The sequence below is a fragment of the Platalea leucorodia genome (assembly GCF_965183815.1).
Source record: "Platalea leucorodia genome assembly, chromosome: 13".
In the NCBI taxonomy this organism is placed as follows: domain Eukaryota; kingdom Metazoa; phylum Chordata; class Aves; order Pelecaniformes; family Threskiornithidae; genus Platalea; species Platalea leucorodia.
In genome coordinates, this window is record NC_138835.1 from 10,277,115 (window position 1) to 10,292,302 (window position 15,188).

The following is a 15,188-nucleotide window of genomic DNA, read 5'->3' on the forward strand; positions in this document are numbered from 1 at the left end:
TGCACGGAGCTGTCGCCCATGCCACAGCGCAGGAGACGAAGCCCCCTGCCCTGCCCTGAGCCGGGGGCTTGCTTGCTGATGGCACCGCCCGGTGAAGGGTTAAACCCTCCAGCGCGGGGTGCCTGCAAGGGCGAACTGCTGGGTGAGGAAGCCGAGGCTGCCGACGGCAGCCCCCGAAAGCTCGCACCAGCCAAGAAGCAGCAGCCCTACCGCCTCCCCCTCCTCCCCCATCGCTGTCTTTTGTATTAACGCAATAAAGATATACATTTCAGTCCGTGCGTGGTCTCTGATGCTCTCGGCCCGGCAAGCCCCGGCTGTCCCCCAGGCCTGCACGGGCGCAGGGCCGGCCGGGGCCCGCGGACTGAGGCCCGGCTGCCGGTAAAGCCCCACCGAGAGCCGCCACCTCCAGCGGCTCCCCGCCCGCGACGGGAGCCGCGGGGCCGCCACGGAGCTCCGCGGCCCGGGGGAGGGAGCCCGGCCGCGGCCGGCTGAGGAGGGGCGAGACGCCGCGACAAGATGGCCGGGCCCCGCGGCAGCCGCCGGCCCCGCGGCCCGGGTCCGCCCCGCCCGCCCGCCCCCGTTACCTGGCTGAGGGGCCCGGGGAGGTCTCGGTGATGGAGGGGCGCGGCAGCGCGGCCCCGGTCCCCGCCGCCGGGCCATGGCGGCGGCGCTGCCCGGGCTGCTGGGGCCCGCCGCTGCCCACCGGGAGCGCGGGCGGGAGGCGCCGCCGGGGCTGGGGATCCCTCTTCTGGCACGCTGGGAGAAAGGCAGCCTGAGCGCGGCGGGACCGGCCCGGCCCGGCCCGGGGAAGGGGCAGCGGCAGCGGCGGGGCGGCACCGCGCCGCCGGTCAGGGGCGGCGGGGAAGAACGCGGCGCCCCGGGAGAGGCCTCCCGAGCCACCCCGCGGGCCGCCGGGCCACCCCCGCCCCTAGTTTGACGCCCCAGCTGGAGGACTCGAGCACGGCGAGCACCTGCGGACAGCGAGAGCCACACGGACGGCTTACTCCAACTTCTATGCCCTGGTCCGAGGGGAAGAAACGAGCCCAGCCCGAAGGCACCCCGCCCGTTACAGCTTTCCTCGCTCTCCGGTCAGAGCTGCCCGCCTTCACAGCCACTGGCTCGCCTTCCTTTTTATCCTCTCCCATCGCTGCTTACAGCAGACACAAAGCCATGGAGAATTACAGTTAAAACCACTTTCCAGAGCATTTACAGCTCGCTGAAGAACCAACATACGCTCCCCCGTCTCCTCTTAGGGAAAGATTTAAGGGATGAGAAGTCACGTTGCATGAGAGGGCAGAGACAAAAAAGGGAAAGCAGCAACAGTTGCTTGGAACCAACTTTGTGAATTACAGCAATAATTTCATTAATATATAAACTCTGTGGCTAGCTGCGTGCCTAACCTTCCAGTGGCCTAGCCTCCCTTCTTGAAAGCCCTCACCCACTTGTACTCCTTCAAAATTCTGTCAATCAGCCATAAGCTTTGTGCGTGTCATAGTCCCATGACTGAAGTAAGCATTTCTGTTTACAAAACAACAGTTTAAACACTTCCAGAGGGCCAAAGGGACAGCTTTGAAGGAGAGATGCAAGCTATTGCCTCCACACGTACTTCACGCTAGAGCTTCTGGCCAAAAAACGCATCCTTTCAGTGAAAAAAATCTGTTCTTTTACTTCAGCTGTCAGCGTGGCACTGCAGACAAACAGTAAACAGGGAGCTGATGTATTCTCCGGCTGCTCAGATGACTTTTTTCTAAACCATGTTACAAGATCAGGAATAGGTGACAAAACAACTCCGAAAAAGGACCCAGAAAGAGCAAGTATTTACAGTTTGACGTATAAACACCACAGAACAGTGCAAACCAGATCCATCGTTAGGAAGAGGATCACAGAGTTGTTTGTTTGGTACAACTGCCGTCTGTGCCGGTTGCCTGATTGGTATCGATACTGCAGAGGAAAGATTAAGCTTATTGTGTAAATCCATAGCTGGAACGTAGGAAGTACTCTGTGTGACAAGCACAACCGTGCCATTAAACAAAAATAAATAAAAGAGGAAGAAATGAAAAATTGCTAACACGCTGCTATGAAAAAGTCACGGCTGCAGAGTAAGCAGGGATACAACCACTTCTGCTAACGTTACATTAGCACATCTCAACCGGTCAGGACCTTGGCAGGTGCCTGGGGGCACCTCCCGTAGAAAAACCTGCACCAAGGTGGCATCCACAGCATGAAGCAATGTAAAATGAAAGGACTTTTTGTGGGATAAAAGATGAAGGGATTTTTTGGAAAAAGCAGCTTTGATGTTAAAAACATGGCAGAGCCAGATAAAGCACAAGGTGTCACAAAGGCTGCACAGAAGGCTTGAGTGGGGGAAGAACTCCAGTTTCACAGTTTGGGTGGCAGATTCAATACAAAATTTTGGGGATGTCAAAGTGCCATCTCAGTGTCGATATAAAAAAAAAGTCCTTGCAACACAGACACACAGTGTTAATGACGCTGACAAATCTTTTCTTCTCACCACTCGTACCCTCGGCTCTATGTTTGCTGTGCATTGAGCTTCAACGTTTCATGGTCAATGAATTTCACTTGAATTTCCATTCTCGTGCACTACCTAGCTCACTGTCTCTGGCAACAGGCTAGATATCAAATAACTGTAAGTAAAAATATTCCTGAGTTTCTGCACAGTATCACATTTTCTTAATAATGATCCATTAAATCTTAAAGTCTTTTTCATCCAAATGCTGTCCCTTCCTTTCAAAATTATGTATTTCCAGTCTTATATGAGGCAGTAATCTGCAACAATGTCATTATTGCTTAATTTCAACTCCTCCCCTTCCTTCTACAGTAACCAACCCACCTCTCCTCGGTTCGCTTTGGCAGAGAGACAAAAGGAGACTGCCTCGGGGTGACGGTCCAGCGTATTTTCAGCAGCTCCTGTATTTATGGCTGTATTTTCTTTTCCACAGTTCACCAACCAAAATAACAAGCTTTCCCACAGTGCAATTAAGGACTACACGTACACCAGGAGAACCCACAGTGAGCCCTACTACAAGAAAATAAATACTGGAGCCAGAAAGAAGGACCAAAACCACATTTTCTTAGTATAAGATTTTTTTCGTATATTACAAAATTACAGTTTCAATAAGAAGTAGAAAAATAGGAAATTATTTGGAAAGTGCTTGCAAAATACAAGCACTTCCTCAAAAGGCATTAATTGTCCAAACTACTGCACATAAATGATCCAAACATTCAGCGAACAACTGAGATGGTCCCAAGGAATATACTGAAAACAGAGGTTTAAAAAAAATGGAAAAGCATGTTTTTACTAAAAGGTCTATCTCAAACTGAGGAAAGCCAGGTCTCAGTTACCATTCTGGAATCCAGCTTCACTTGTGTCAGTATCATGTTCCTTAGGTAAAGGAAAAGGAGAAAAAAAAAAAAAGGAATTTTAACAGCAGGGTAGAACTGTCAGATTTTTGTCTTAACTAGACTATTTGAGAAGCAGGGAATACTTGCTAGTAGAAACAGCTGATCTGCCAATATGTTCCAAACAGACTTTGAAGCATCAAATTTACTATAAAGAATTGTTTCAACACAGTACTGCCTGTGAGTAACAATGCTAGTTTCACTTCTACACTGCAGCATTAGCAAGCACTGGGAACACTGAGGAGGGCACACTGCTGTTACACAGTGCACCATTAAGGAACCGCATTCAGCTGAAATGACCGACACTACACTTGCATGTATTAATCCCCCAATTAAAATAAGCGAGAGACTCAATAAATTGAGCACTACGCATTCTATACAGATCAACAGTCGTAAGTATTCTGGATCACACTTCACTGGTCTAATTTATTATACAACAAATGTCTTAACACATCACCGTACCTCTTGCCTGTGACAAGTGTAGCTGCTACAAAGACGTATCAGCCTCAGTACTGATACTACCAACTATTCACTTGTAATTCTGTTATTAAAAATACCTGATTCAGTTTCTTAAACTCAACCACTTGGAAAAAGATGTGCTCCAGGATATGTTTGGCGTCTTGCTTCTCCTTTGGGAGTTTACTTGTTACTCCTAGGATATCGCCGCATTTTCGTATGTAAAACTCCAGGTCATCATCCGTACCTAAACAAGCATCCCGAGGAAGAAGGCAGTTGAATATCACACATATCCATACCAGCTGGGCAAAAATGTACTACAAATCTCATTTGTTGTTGGCATTCTGGGAGGTTAAGTCCTATAACTAAGTTCAGCGGACTAGCCATGAGGTATTCTTGCAGCTAGTACTTTCTCATCTTTTTTAGATTTAAGGTGTGTTCAGAATAACCTTAACATTTTAACTTCAAAGCATAAAAAGAAGTGAAATAAACCAGCAAAAGCGTGCAAAGTAATTTATGCATGATGTAGGAAACAGGAGGCAGAAACGTATAACAAAGACAATAAAATGTCATGGTACATAAAGTCATGTTATCAATTTCCAAGGCCTTCCAATTTCTCAGCCCAGGATGAGAGCAGTGGATTTCCATAAATGCCGGCCGTGGTTTAAAATTAAATACAACAACAATTTTCCTCCAAAAACTTGGACATTATATATAAACGTGTAAACAATCAGTCTGCTCCGCTTACATTTGTTTGTCATCTCTGCAAGACGAGCTTTCTCAGAGGAAAAAGTTTCATCCAAGTCAAACAGCTCCAGAGGGGGCGGAGGCAATTCTCTGAAAGCAGGTGGAAAAACCTTGAAGAGAAGAATTAGCATGGTTTACTGCCAAATATTTTTCTTACACTTTACAGATCTCCGAGACAACAGTTTTGGACTTAGACTGGACTTGAAGAAAATCAGATGCAACTCCACAGCCCACAGTACAAAGGTACACCTTTTTAAAAATTTTGTAAAAATAATTGAATATTCCGAAAGGGTTTAGTCACAAGTATGCCAGAATTATCACCTTGCATCACAACTAGACATACTGCATTTGCAGTTTGTTTTTAGTTTTGCTCCATGAGATCCAGGCGATAGCTGAGATAGCTGAGGTAGGAAGCTCACCGTAACAGCTCACCTTGGAAACATGTTCACGCTAATTCTGGTAAGAGTATTTTCTTTTTCATGCAGTCACCACTTATGCCACAAGTTGGACTTGTGGTTTTAAAGAGCAGCACACGAGACACTACTTTCAGTTGCACTCCTGCAGCTATGAGGATCCCAGTAATGTTTCCTCAGTGGCCAAGGTAAAGAAGGATGGAGCCATGATGGCAAAACTCAAAGATACTCAGAGATACCCGCTTTTCAAAATAAGTTTGACAGCACCACAGCTCGTGTGGTTGCTGCCAGCCCAAATCTCTGCTGGTAAAAGTCTGGCCAGCCCTTGCTGTAAAAGACCAACGCTCCACTTTCTACTTCCCCCAAGGATGTGGGAGATGGAAGAAGAGTGGGACAGACTGGCTCCTCCCCTGGCAACAGTCAGGATTACTTACACCACCACTGCTTTCTGAAATAGCACATTGTGTTTTCACAGCGAAGGCTGAACCCCAGCAGCTCACAGGACTGGGAGCAGCTACTTGGCTGAAGGCTTATATACACAAGGCATTCTGCTATGGTACCAGATGCTACATTTTCAAGCTCTGTTGATAAAAATTAGAAGCATAAATAAGTGCTCTTTCCTAAAAGACAGTCCCTGCAATGTATTCAACTCCCAAGTGATTAATTATGACAACATTTCTCACTTTTTTTTTTTTTGACAGAACTATGGAAAGGACACACAGAGGTTTTACATATAACAGGGATTCTCCATGTGCTGTATCAGCAAGGAGATTACTCACAGCTGGCTGGAGGACAGGGAGTGGAGTCTCAAATTGAGGCTGAATGAGTTGGAGGGGTTCATGCTTCACGTTCAGCTGTTCATAAGCTCTGCAGCACAGAAAAAGACAAAGTATGAGAGAAGAAATGATACAACAGCCATTTCCACTTGCATGCAATAAAGGCTATAGAGATGAATGTTTATGAAGACACCAGTGTCAACATTATGCACAATCATAGCATTAAAAAACCGGGATGTCTAATTTTAGAAGGACCCCAGAGAACTACATATCAGTAATAACTGACTTGTACAGCAAGCAAATTAGTTAAAATTATGACAGAGAAGAAGCTAACGATAGGTGGATATATAAGATGATAAAAAAGAAGGAAGTCACACCTCAATTCTTCAAGCAACTTTTAAAGGGATGAACGTGCATGAGGAAAAAGTGACCCAGTTCCAAAGGAGCAGACTTGGGATTTCAAAAAGGTTTTTCAGGAAGTCCATAACCAAAAGCTATTTTAAAAAGTTATTTGTTATGGGATGAGAAGGGAGATCCCACTATGAATTCACATCCAGTGGAAACACAAGAAATGCCGAGTAAGAAGAAAGAGTGTCCACAACAGAGTGGAGTTTCATGGAATCTGTGTTAAGCCTGCTACTATTCAACATGTTCATACGTGATCTGGATAACAGATGAGTTATGAGGGACAAAGCTGCTAGCAGTACAAAACTGGTAAAACTGAGCAGCAGATAAATCTCAAGACACAATTATTGGGAAACGCCAAGATGAATGAAATGCAGCTTCAGCAAATGCCAAGTAATTCAAAAGTGGAAAAACAACCAGTTATCACTCCAGAAAGTACCCATCATCACTGTAGGTAGTTTTACTAAAAGTATCAGTTCACTGAATCAGCAGTACTCAGAAATAAAGGAAAAAACCAATGTCAGAAACTACAGCTAAGACAAGAAGCAAGAGAAAATATCGCTGTCACACTGTACAAATCGATCTTCTGGTATACCCATATTCAGAATGCTGCCTACAGCTCAGCCCCTTCTGCTCTTAGGCAGACACAGTTAAGCACAAACAGAAAATGCAGAATACACAATGGAAAAATAAAAAAAAAAAAAAATCACAGCTGCTGACTTGATAACTGAAGGGAGGGCAGTTGTATCCAGCTGATAAAGGGATGTATCAAACAGCTTTGTGAAGTCTCTTGGGTTCTCATCTCCTTCTTGCAGACAGACTCGCAGTTGCTCAGACAGCGCAGCTGTATCTGGGAGCATGGTGTAGTCTGAAATCTGAACACACACACACACACACATGCAGATACACACACCTATGATTTAAAAAGACCAACCCACTGACATAGTCTCTTTCTAGTTTATTTCTCACCTAAAATCTCATCTAGAAATAATTATTTCACTCTTTACCAGGTATGACCATTTGCAGTGCAGCTTACTAGATTGGCAGACTGTGCAAACTCTATTCTCTTAGCTGCCACATGGACATTGTCTCTGAATTTCTGTTAATTCTTTAAAATGAAGAGCGACAGCTTACTAGTCAACCGTGGAAGACTACTGTTCTTTTTATGCACACGGAGTCCACAATTTTATCATGTATGGTATTTTCAAATAAAAATAGCGGTTGGATACCTCAGTGAAAAAAGCAACTAAAATTGATACACAGGTCAATACCTACTCATACACAGAAAATCTGCCTTCACCTCATGCACGTTCCTCTTGTTTGAGGGCTCAGAGTGAAGTGCAAACTTACTACGCTGGAGCAGCAAATGATCTCATAAACATGGGCAAATTGGAAAGAGACTTTCACAAATGAAATCTGATGATGAATAGCAATCTAAGTCTGACAGAAATACTATACCATTATTTTTTATGCCTAATCCATCCGTCTACTCAATCTCAGACCCTGCATAAACAACAACAGCATCCATCTAGCTGTTAACCATTTTGTGCTAAATACATGGTTTGCCAAAACTGGTGCTGCGGGATCACACTGTTATTTACTTCCTTGTGATGGATCTCTCTTACCTCAGGGTCCTCCATATCCATCTGGTTTAAATGGATATCTGATGTTGTGAGCCACTGGAAAAGCACATCCTGGAGAAAGGCAAAGCTTAATTAATTTCTGGAGGGTCCAAGTAATCTTACGTTATTTTTAAGTAGTCAAATTAAATAACATACCATGAAAAAGAAGAAAAATATGGGCAATAAATCAAAGAATATCTAGGGAGAAAATATAAACTTTATTTGTATTTATATATGAGTCATGGCAATGAGCATACTTTGTATGAGGTGCATACTTTCAAGAACATCTCAGTGGGAAACTCCCCCTCTTACACATAACAAGGTTACATACCCCTTTGGAAAGTGCATTACAATCTCCAGGTAGCAGGAGCTATATACGCAACGGTTTATTATTAATCAGCAGCCATAATCAAGCGCTAAAAAAGCTAAGAAAAAGTAGTAGACAAAAAAACCTTCTACTGAATATTTAAATATTAATAACAATAACGTCGTGAATAGAAGTAGGAAAAGCTTTTCAGAGCCCTATAACATAAATAATAAACTATATCTTTAAAAACTCCTTCCTGTTACTTGTGCTTTAACAAATTCCTCAGATGTTAGTATTGGGTTAGAATCTCCATACTGAATCCATTCCATAGCATGGATTGCTTTGTAAGTGCTGTGAAGATCCACTAAGGTGTTTTTTTAAAAAAAACCAAAAACCAAAAACCAATCAAACAACAAACTTACCATGATCTTACCATTTTCTTCTTTATCTAAATATTGATCACTGAACATGTGGGAAGATCCCAATGCTGCCATCTTTCCACCTTGATTCTAACAACAAAGAATACAATATAGTAAAACATCCTTCCAAATTGCAGTTAATGCTGTCTAATTACAAAATGATTTAAAGAAATAGGAAATTTTGGAACAAGGAGTGGCAAAAGCAGTTTCAAACTTGGCAAGCTCACGAGAGCGCAGCATTATTGTAAGAGTATATGCTCTTAAGGCTCATAAATTTATTAAAAAAACCTGATCTGCATTTCGTAAGAGTAGACAGACAATTGGCTGGCAATAAAAAAAAAAATACAGAGAATATCATCAATAATAGCTGCACTTAGACTGTTTTTGCAGAACAAGGACACTCTATTTTTCAATCAAGTAAAACAGGATTAAGTTACATGAATGCATTATTAACTTCTGGCAACCCATTCTTCAGTGTTCAGAATGTAAACCCAGAGGCCAGTGACAGGCAAGCACGTCAACATAGCACATATTCACGTCAGGTAATGAGAGAAGAGTTTGGGAATTTTATTATTTATAAGATAAAATACAAAATACAGGTCATTATATTTTAATTTAGCTAGATCAAACATGCATGAAAATGCATTCGTGAAACATCTTTGGAATTCTTCTGTATCAGATTACCCCTTAATCCTTCCGCAAGGACATACATAAAAAACAGTTAAGTTTTCAAAAGAACAAAAACCACTGTAATGCTCCTTGCACCAACTGTGAAACTCATAGCATGATATAACCATGAATTACCATAACTGTAATGAATTTGAACATACATCAAACAAAGCTCCAGTTTGTTTAACAAATTTCTGATGTTTCATACTCTATGTTTTGCAAGGTTTTTCCCTGAATTCTACGTGCTTTACCCGCAAGAGCATAACTAGGTAGCATCCTTTGCTCTTACTTTCCATTCCTTCACTTTCTGTTGCTTTTCTTTACCATTATCTCTTTTTTACTCCAAGAGATCTCGTTTTCCTTCTACCCAGTTTCTCTGCTCTGCTTGGGAGACAACCTCTGTCTCTGGCTTCATCTTCTACCCTTGCATCTATAACTTGAGCTAGATAGCAAAACCGATGCCATCTATTTGACATTCATGTCATGCTATTATATCAAGGGAAGAACTATCAGTGTGATGTGTAATGGTTTCCACTGCACAAACCTATTACACTTCAGTGATCCACCCATGCAAAACACTTCAAGGAGGTGCAAGCAAGTTATATGGATTTCACTTACAGCGTAATTTAGTTGTTAGAGTTGTCAGAAGAAAACACTCCTCTCCACACCGATTAGGTGAAGCACATGAGACCCCACATAAACAGGCACAGTCTTGAAACAAGAACACCAGCCAGCAAGAGCCTACCCCAGTAGAGTTAAGGCTTTACATAACTTAGATGACTTAAGTCACAAAAAGACAACTCTTATCGTTAATGCAAATAATTTCAATATGATCATTGGTGCAAAATTAGGCATGAGTCTATGGGTCCATTGGATCTATGTGCAAATATCGTGGGTGGAGGGATTTTATACCTCACTCTGACAGCTGCAGATAAAATGCGAGCAGTAAGTGTACTTGTAAGTTCACTTTGTCCTGCTCTGTTGTCTTTGATTTATGGGGTTTATTTCAGCCGCAACGCAGGAGGATGAAGTTGGCCACCCTCAGGAAAAAAAATCACCTTCCTACCGAAGATATCAAAAAACCACAGTAGTGTTAGAAATTCATCTACATAGTAAAAAATGTGTTAATGTGTTTACGTTCACTAACAATATTAATTCTTTCTTTGTACCCATCAACTACTACCAGATTTCTGAATTTTTTTTTGATAAATTAATAGGGCTGGATGGGTAAGATAACATAAAAATCTACTGGTTCCAAGGTGACGGTCCTCTTCCTTAATTCAATATGGCATATTTATGAAGCTAACGATAATCTTGCTTACTAAATGACCACTAAAACAGTGGGGAAAAAAAACCCAAACAATGAAACTTTAAAGAATAACTAAAAACGTCCATCTGTCAACCAAACAAATATATAATCTTTGCTGACCATCAAATTAATTCTCCTCTGAACCCCATGCAAAGTTCTCCACAAAAGGAGGCAAGAGTCACTAGGCTCATCTGGAGTTTGCAGGTGCATCAAAAATAGAAGTGGGTTTGTGAGTACGGCCAGAAAATACACTGACAATTTCTGTGGGGGGCAGGGGGAGAATGCGTGGTTTGTTACACGCAGAATCATACCTCATGCTGATAGAAAGCAAGAATAGGCCTGTTGAGCGGGAAGCAGACAGATCCTGTTGACAGAATAGCCACTGCTGGTTTCATCACATTCAGCGTGGCACCAAACGGATACACAAAAGTGAGTGCTCTGCAGGAAATACAGAAACTCTGTAAGTACCTGCATGGATCAGATAGGCTGGACATATTTATACAACTCTGTCTGCCTAAACTGCAAAATGTAATTGTGCACTGGTGGTGGAATGCCAAGAGGAGTGCTTTCGAACATTCCGATCATTATAATGACATTTTAGTCTCTTTCTACAGTTTTTTCCAGGTTGACAATTTGTCTTTAAATAACAAAGAACACTCTTGATTTCTGTTTGCGCACTCCTGTATCCAAGAGAAGGGCAGGGGTATTTAGCTCACAGATGCATATATATTCTGGAATAAAATTACATGAAATGTTTTTACACTTATATTTTCCCTTGTAAACAAACACATGGTCATTTATTAGTCCAAAAACTAGCTGCAAGGAAGAATACAAACATTTATAGTTATTTACGGGAAAGCTGTGCTCTTCTCAATGCCTTTTCACTCCTCTGCAGCACAGAGGGACGGAAAGCTAAAAACCGCAATAAACATCTATCTTACCCTGGATTAAGACTCTTTAAAAAGATGTAGGGTTGCTCATGCCTGCAGCCAGACCACTCACTATCTAGGGGTTATTCATATTTACATTATTTAATCAAATTCAAATCCACAGACAAGGGACAAAAAAAATCTGGTCAGAGAGTAATAATTCCCTTCAAAATCTATCACTCCTGCTCCTTCACTGGTTATCAAGCACTACTAAACAGATTCTCCTTTCCAGATATAAACTTGAGGAGCAAGAAGCTGACGTAAGAAATACATTAGAAAACCTCAACACAAATACAACATACACCTGCTAGATTACAAACCTGCCAATTCCGAGTTATTCTAAATCTTTGCACATCAGCTTCCTCAAAGGAAAACACTTACTGAGAGTCATGTCCGCTTCCATCTTCATCTGTTGTCTCAAGAACTGTTTTTCTTGCAGCTTCACTGATTCCCCTACAAGATGTTGAAAAGCGGAACTTACTGAAAACAACAGGGATCATAACAGTTTACTGTAAAGATTTATATACCCCAAATATTTACCTATTCAAAACCCCATCAGAGATTAGTGCTTCTTTTGGGTGGTGGTACTTGTAATATACATTTCGTACTACAGCATCTTGAAGAAAGAAAAAAAATAAATTTACATCTTAGCTAATCGGTATGCTAGATATAGCAACGAAAAATGAATTTAGCTCTTGGATTCCCTGGGTGTTTGCTTCTAACACCACAAAGCTGGCATGTGGCTCCCAAAAGAATTCAGATCAGCCTTCTCTACCATTTCCTTTTGGACGTACAGATTTAGAACAGGAATACAGTTGCAAGTTCAAATAAAAATAAGCACATCTCCATGTCTTCTGCAAAGCAGAAGAGGCAAAAGGATGATCCAGTTAAAAGAATATGTATCAAGTTTTACAAGTTCAAATTCTTTTTTTATACATCTTCCAAAAGCATGATGAATCTAATACTGTTGCTGCAAAAAAAGGCACAGCCTAGAAATGCCACCAAAAACCCTAAAAATCATTTACGTACACTGAACCACAGCTGGGTTTTTTTTCACATTGGCGGTACAGAACCTAATTAATGGAATTTTATTGGTCTCTTAAAGAAAAGTGCCACTGTTTATTCAGGGTGAGTACGAAGTGATTCAACCCATTAAAATGCATGGAAAAAATGTTTGAAATGAAACTAGAATTAATTTTTCTCAATAAATACCATCAAAATTGACAACTACAGCATAGCAATGGAGATGGCCAAGTTGTTACCAAGGTACTGTGTCCATGGAAAGCCCTTGGTGTACTCCAGTATTACACTGCCAGGTACATGCAGATTTCAAGAAAAAACATCTCTTAGACCAAAAGGTGCTTTGTGAGAGGGATCTGCTTGGCTTATACCAACAAAGGCTGAACCCGCTCTTTAGATTTTGCTGAAAATCGAAGAATAAAAGGTATCAGTGAGCCCCATTACCATTATTGAAAACGATCCCATATTCTTCTAACAAAAAGTTAATATTTGTGCCATATCGGGACTCTCCGCCTTCTCTTAGCATCACCAGGATGGCTCCACCATCCTCCAGGAATTTCTTCAGAGCTGAAAACTAGAAGACAGCAAAAATCCAGAAAAAATATATGTGAAAGAAGCTACGCACAAGACTGCAGGAAGTTATACTGAGATGAGGGAACGTAAATGATGCTGACTACTTGCAATGAACTTGATCCTATAAGAAAAGCATTCAGATTTCAATTTGCATAAATTCATATAGAGCAGTACTATTGCAAATTCTTCTGTGTTGTTCTTTTCTATTGCACATTAAAAACATCTTGAAACATAACTCATTTGCAAACAATTATTGACTTCTTACCTCAGCAGCACTGAACTTTTCTCTTGGCCCTGCTGTAATCCACAACTTTACTCCAAACAGTTTCTCAGATGTGATCTCATCTTTTAAGCTATGAATAGATTAATAAAGAGACACGATATTCTTGGATACAGTCCTGAACCATAACTTTTTTTTTTTTTAAAAAAACCTATGAAATAAACACAAAGCAAATCACTTCCTTTTACCTGGGTTTAAAGTTGACAATTCAAGTGAAAATAATCCTTACAAATTTCAACCTATTAAATAGTAAAGCCCCTCCACCAAGGTACTGTGGCAGATCCAGAACTGGTATAAACCGTCATAGCTGCTATTAAACTTTGCACCTGATGAGCTTGCTCTTGCTCTTTTTTTCTTTTTGCTCCAGACAAATTTTGTAGTGGACAGATAGGCAATATAATATGTAAAAGAGCCGATTGCTCTTTATCCCAAACTCTAAATCAAGATAGACTCAAAAACCTGTATCAGGAGTTTCACCCTTATAACTTATGCTTGATCTCTTCCACTGATACGATAGCTGAAAGCTCCAAAGACAACTACACACAGCATCCAGCTGCGACACTACAGCTAATGCCACAGTGTGCAACCAATATAGAGAGACATTTTAGCTCACGATACGCGTTCCCAAAGACTATTTGGGTGCTCAACGCAGACCACGCACAGACGTCGGGATCTCTCTGTGGACCGCAGGTGCCCCGACCCCCCGGGGAGGAGGAGGCGTCCCGGCCTCTCCCCTCAGGGGCGGCCGGTCTCTGCCCCGGGGAGGCGGGGGGCGGCGGGGCCCGGCCGGCCGAGCGACGGCGCTCCGCTCCCTCAGCGCCCCTTCGGTCCCGCCCGTCGAGGCCCCTCAGGCCGCAGAAACGCGGCTTCTCCCCCAGGCCAGCGCTCACAGAAAGCCGGCAGGCGTCGCTCGGAGCGCCGCCCCTCACCTCTGCACCTTCCAGTTACCGCGAAGCCTTTTCCGCAGGGATTTGTAGCTGCTGGCGAGAGTGAAAGCCTCCCCTTTGGACGCATTGAAGACGATGGCGTTCCGCACGCCCCTCTCCATAGGGCGACCCGGGGCTACCGCCGGGGACACCGAGGGACGCCAGCTCTCGGGGTGTGAGAACCTCCGAGGCCCCCGCCGGCCGGCGGGACCGCCGGAGCGGGCCGGGGAGAGCGGCGGCCGCGGCGGGGAGGGCGGCCGCCACCACGGCGCGCTCCGCCTAGCAACGCGCCGCGCGCCACTGCGCATGCGCGCTCGGCGCCCCGGGTGCGGCGGTCCGCTCCATCCCCCGGGAGGGAAGGGGGGGGGCGGGCGGTACCATTGCGGCGCGCTGGGGAGGGGGGGAACGGGGCTCCGCGCACCGCCCCGGTGCCCCCGCTCTGCCCGGGCACCGCCTCCGGCCGCGGTCAGCTTAGCCCGGGCCCCGGGCAAGGCCTGCCCCGGACCAGCCCTCGCCTGTCAGCGGCCCAGGGCAGGGCCCTGTCCTCTCAGGCAGCTGCAACCCCTGGAACAGGTTTCCGGGCGTTGGGCCCAGGTAAAAGTAAAAATAACCAGTCCTTCTGTTAGCCTAAGGGAGGAACTTTTATTTACATTTAAAGAAAAAAAAAAGTTTCAGTGCCTTTCTGCATGCAGAAATCCAACCCCTGCCTCCCTCCTGTCCTCACCCCCCCTTACATACAGGGCAGAGAGGGAAGCACATCAGTGTATGCACTTTAATATAAACCATGTCACATTTCTGATGACTTTAACACATGCAAGATAAGTCCCATAAAAAAAAAAAAATTTGTTCCAGCACAAGCTTCCCAACAGCATGAGCATCACACAACTTTTAGAAAGGCCCTTGCTTCTCCCCGTGTT

At 43.7% G+C, this 15,188-nt stretch overlaps 1 protein-coding gene across 3 annotated transcripts in view; it reads right to left on the bottom strand.

The window, feature by feature from the left end:
* The window catches only part of IFT52 (intraflagellar transport 52), an 18,378-nt gene extending 3,843 nt beyond the window's left edge, over window positions 1-14,535 (bottom strand). Inside the window, exons 1-13 of one of the 3 annotated variants that reach the window (XM_082326142.1) lie at window positions 14,275-14,535; window positions 13,331-13,418; window positions 12,937-13,066; window positions 12,013-12,088; window positions 11,854-11,925; window positions 10,855-10,981; window positions 8,569-8,655; window positions 7,843-7,911; window positions 6,938-7,092; window positions 5,816-5,903; window positions 4,625-4,733; window positions 3,978-4,123; window positions 3,138-3,403 (exon numbers count right to left, since the gene is read on the bottom strand). In XM_082326142.1, the coding sequence (XP_082182268.1) occupies window positions 3,356-3,403; window positions 3,978-4,123; window positions 4,625-4,733; window positions 5,816-5,903; window positions 6,938-7,092; window positions 7,843-7,911; window positions 8,569-8,655; window positions 10,855-10,981; window positions 11,854-11,925; window positions 12,013-12,088; window positions 12,937-13,066; window positions 13,331-13,418; window positions 14,275-14,393 (1,314 nt within the window). In that variant the 5' untranslated portion in view covers window positions 14,394-14,535 and the 3' untranslated portion in view covers window positions 3,138-3,355. Of the gene's footprint in view, window positions 1-3,120; window positions 3,404-3,977; window positions 4,124-4,624; window positions 4,734-5,815; window positions 5,904-6,937; window positions 7,093-7,842; window positions 7,912-8,568; window positions 8,656-10,854; window positions 10,982-11,853; window positions 11,926-12,012; window positions 12,089-12,936; window positions 13,067-13,330; window positions 13,419-14,274 lie in introns of those variants that run through there. The other 2 variants (XM_082326143.1, XM_082326144.1) reach the window with 2 other exon arrangements.
* Window positions 14,536-15,188: the final 653 nt, after the last annotated feature.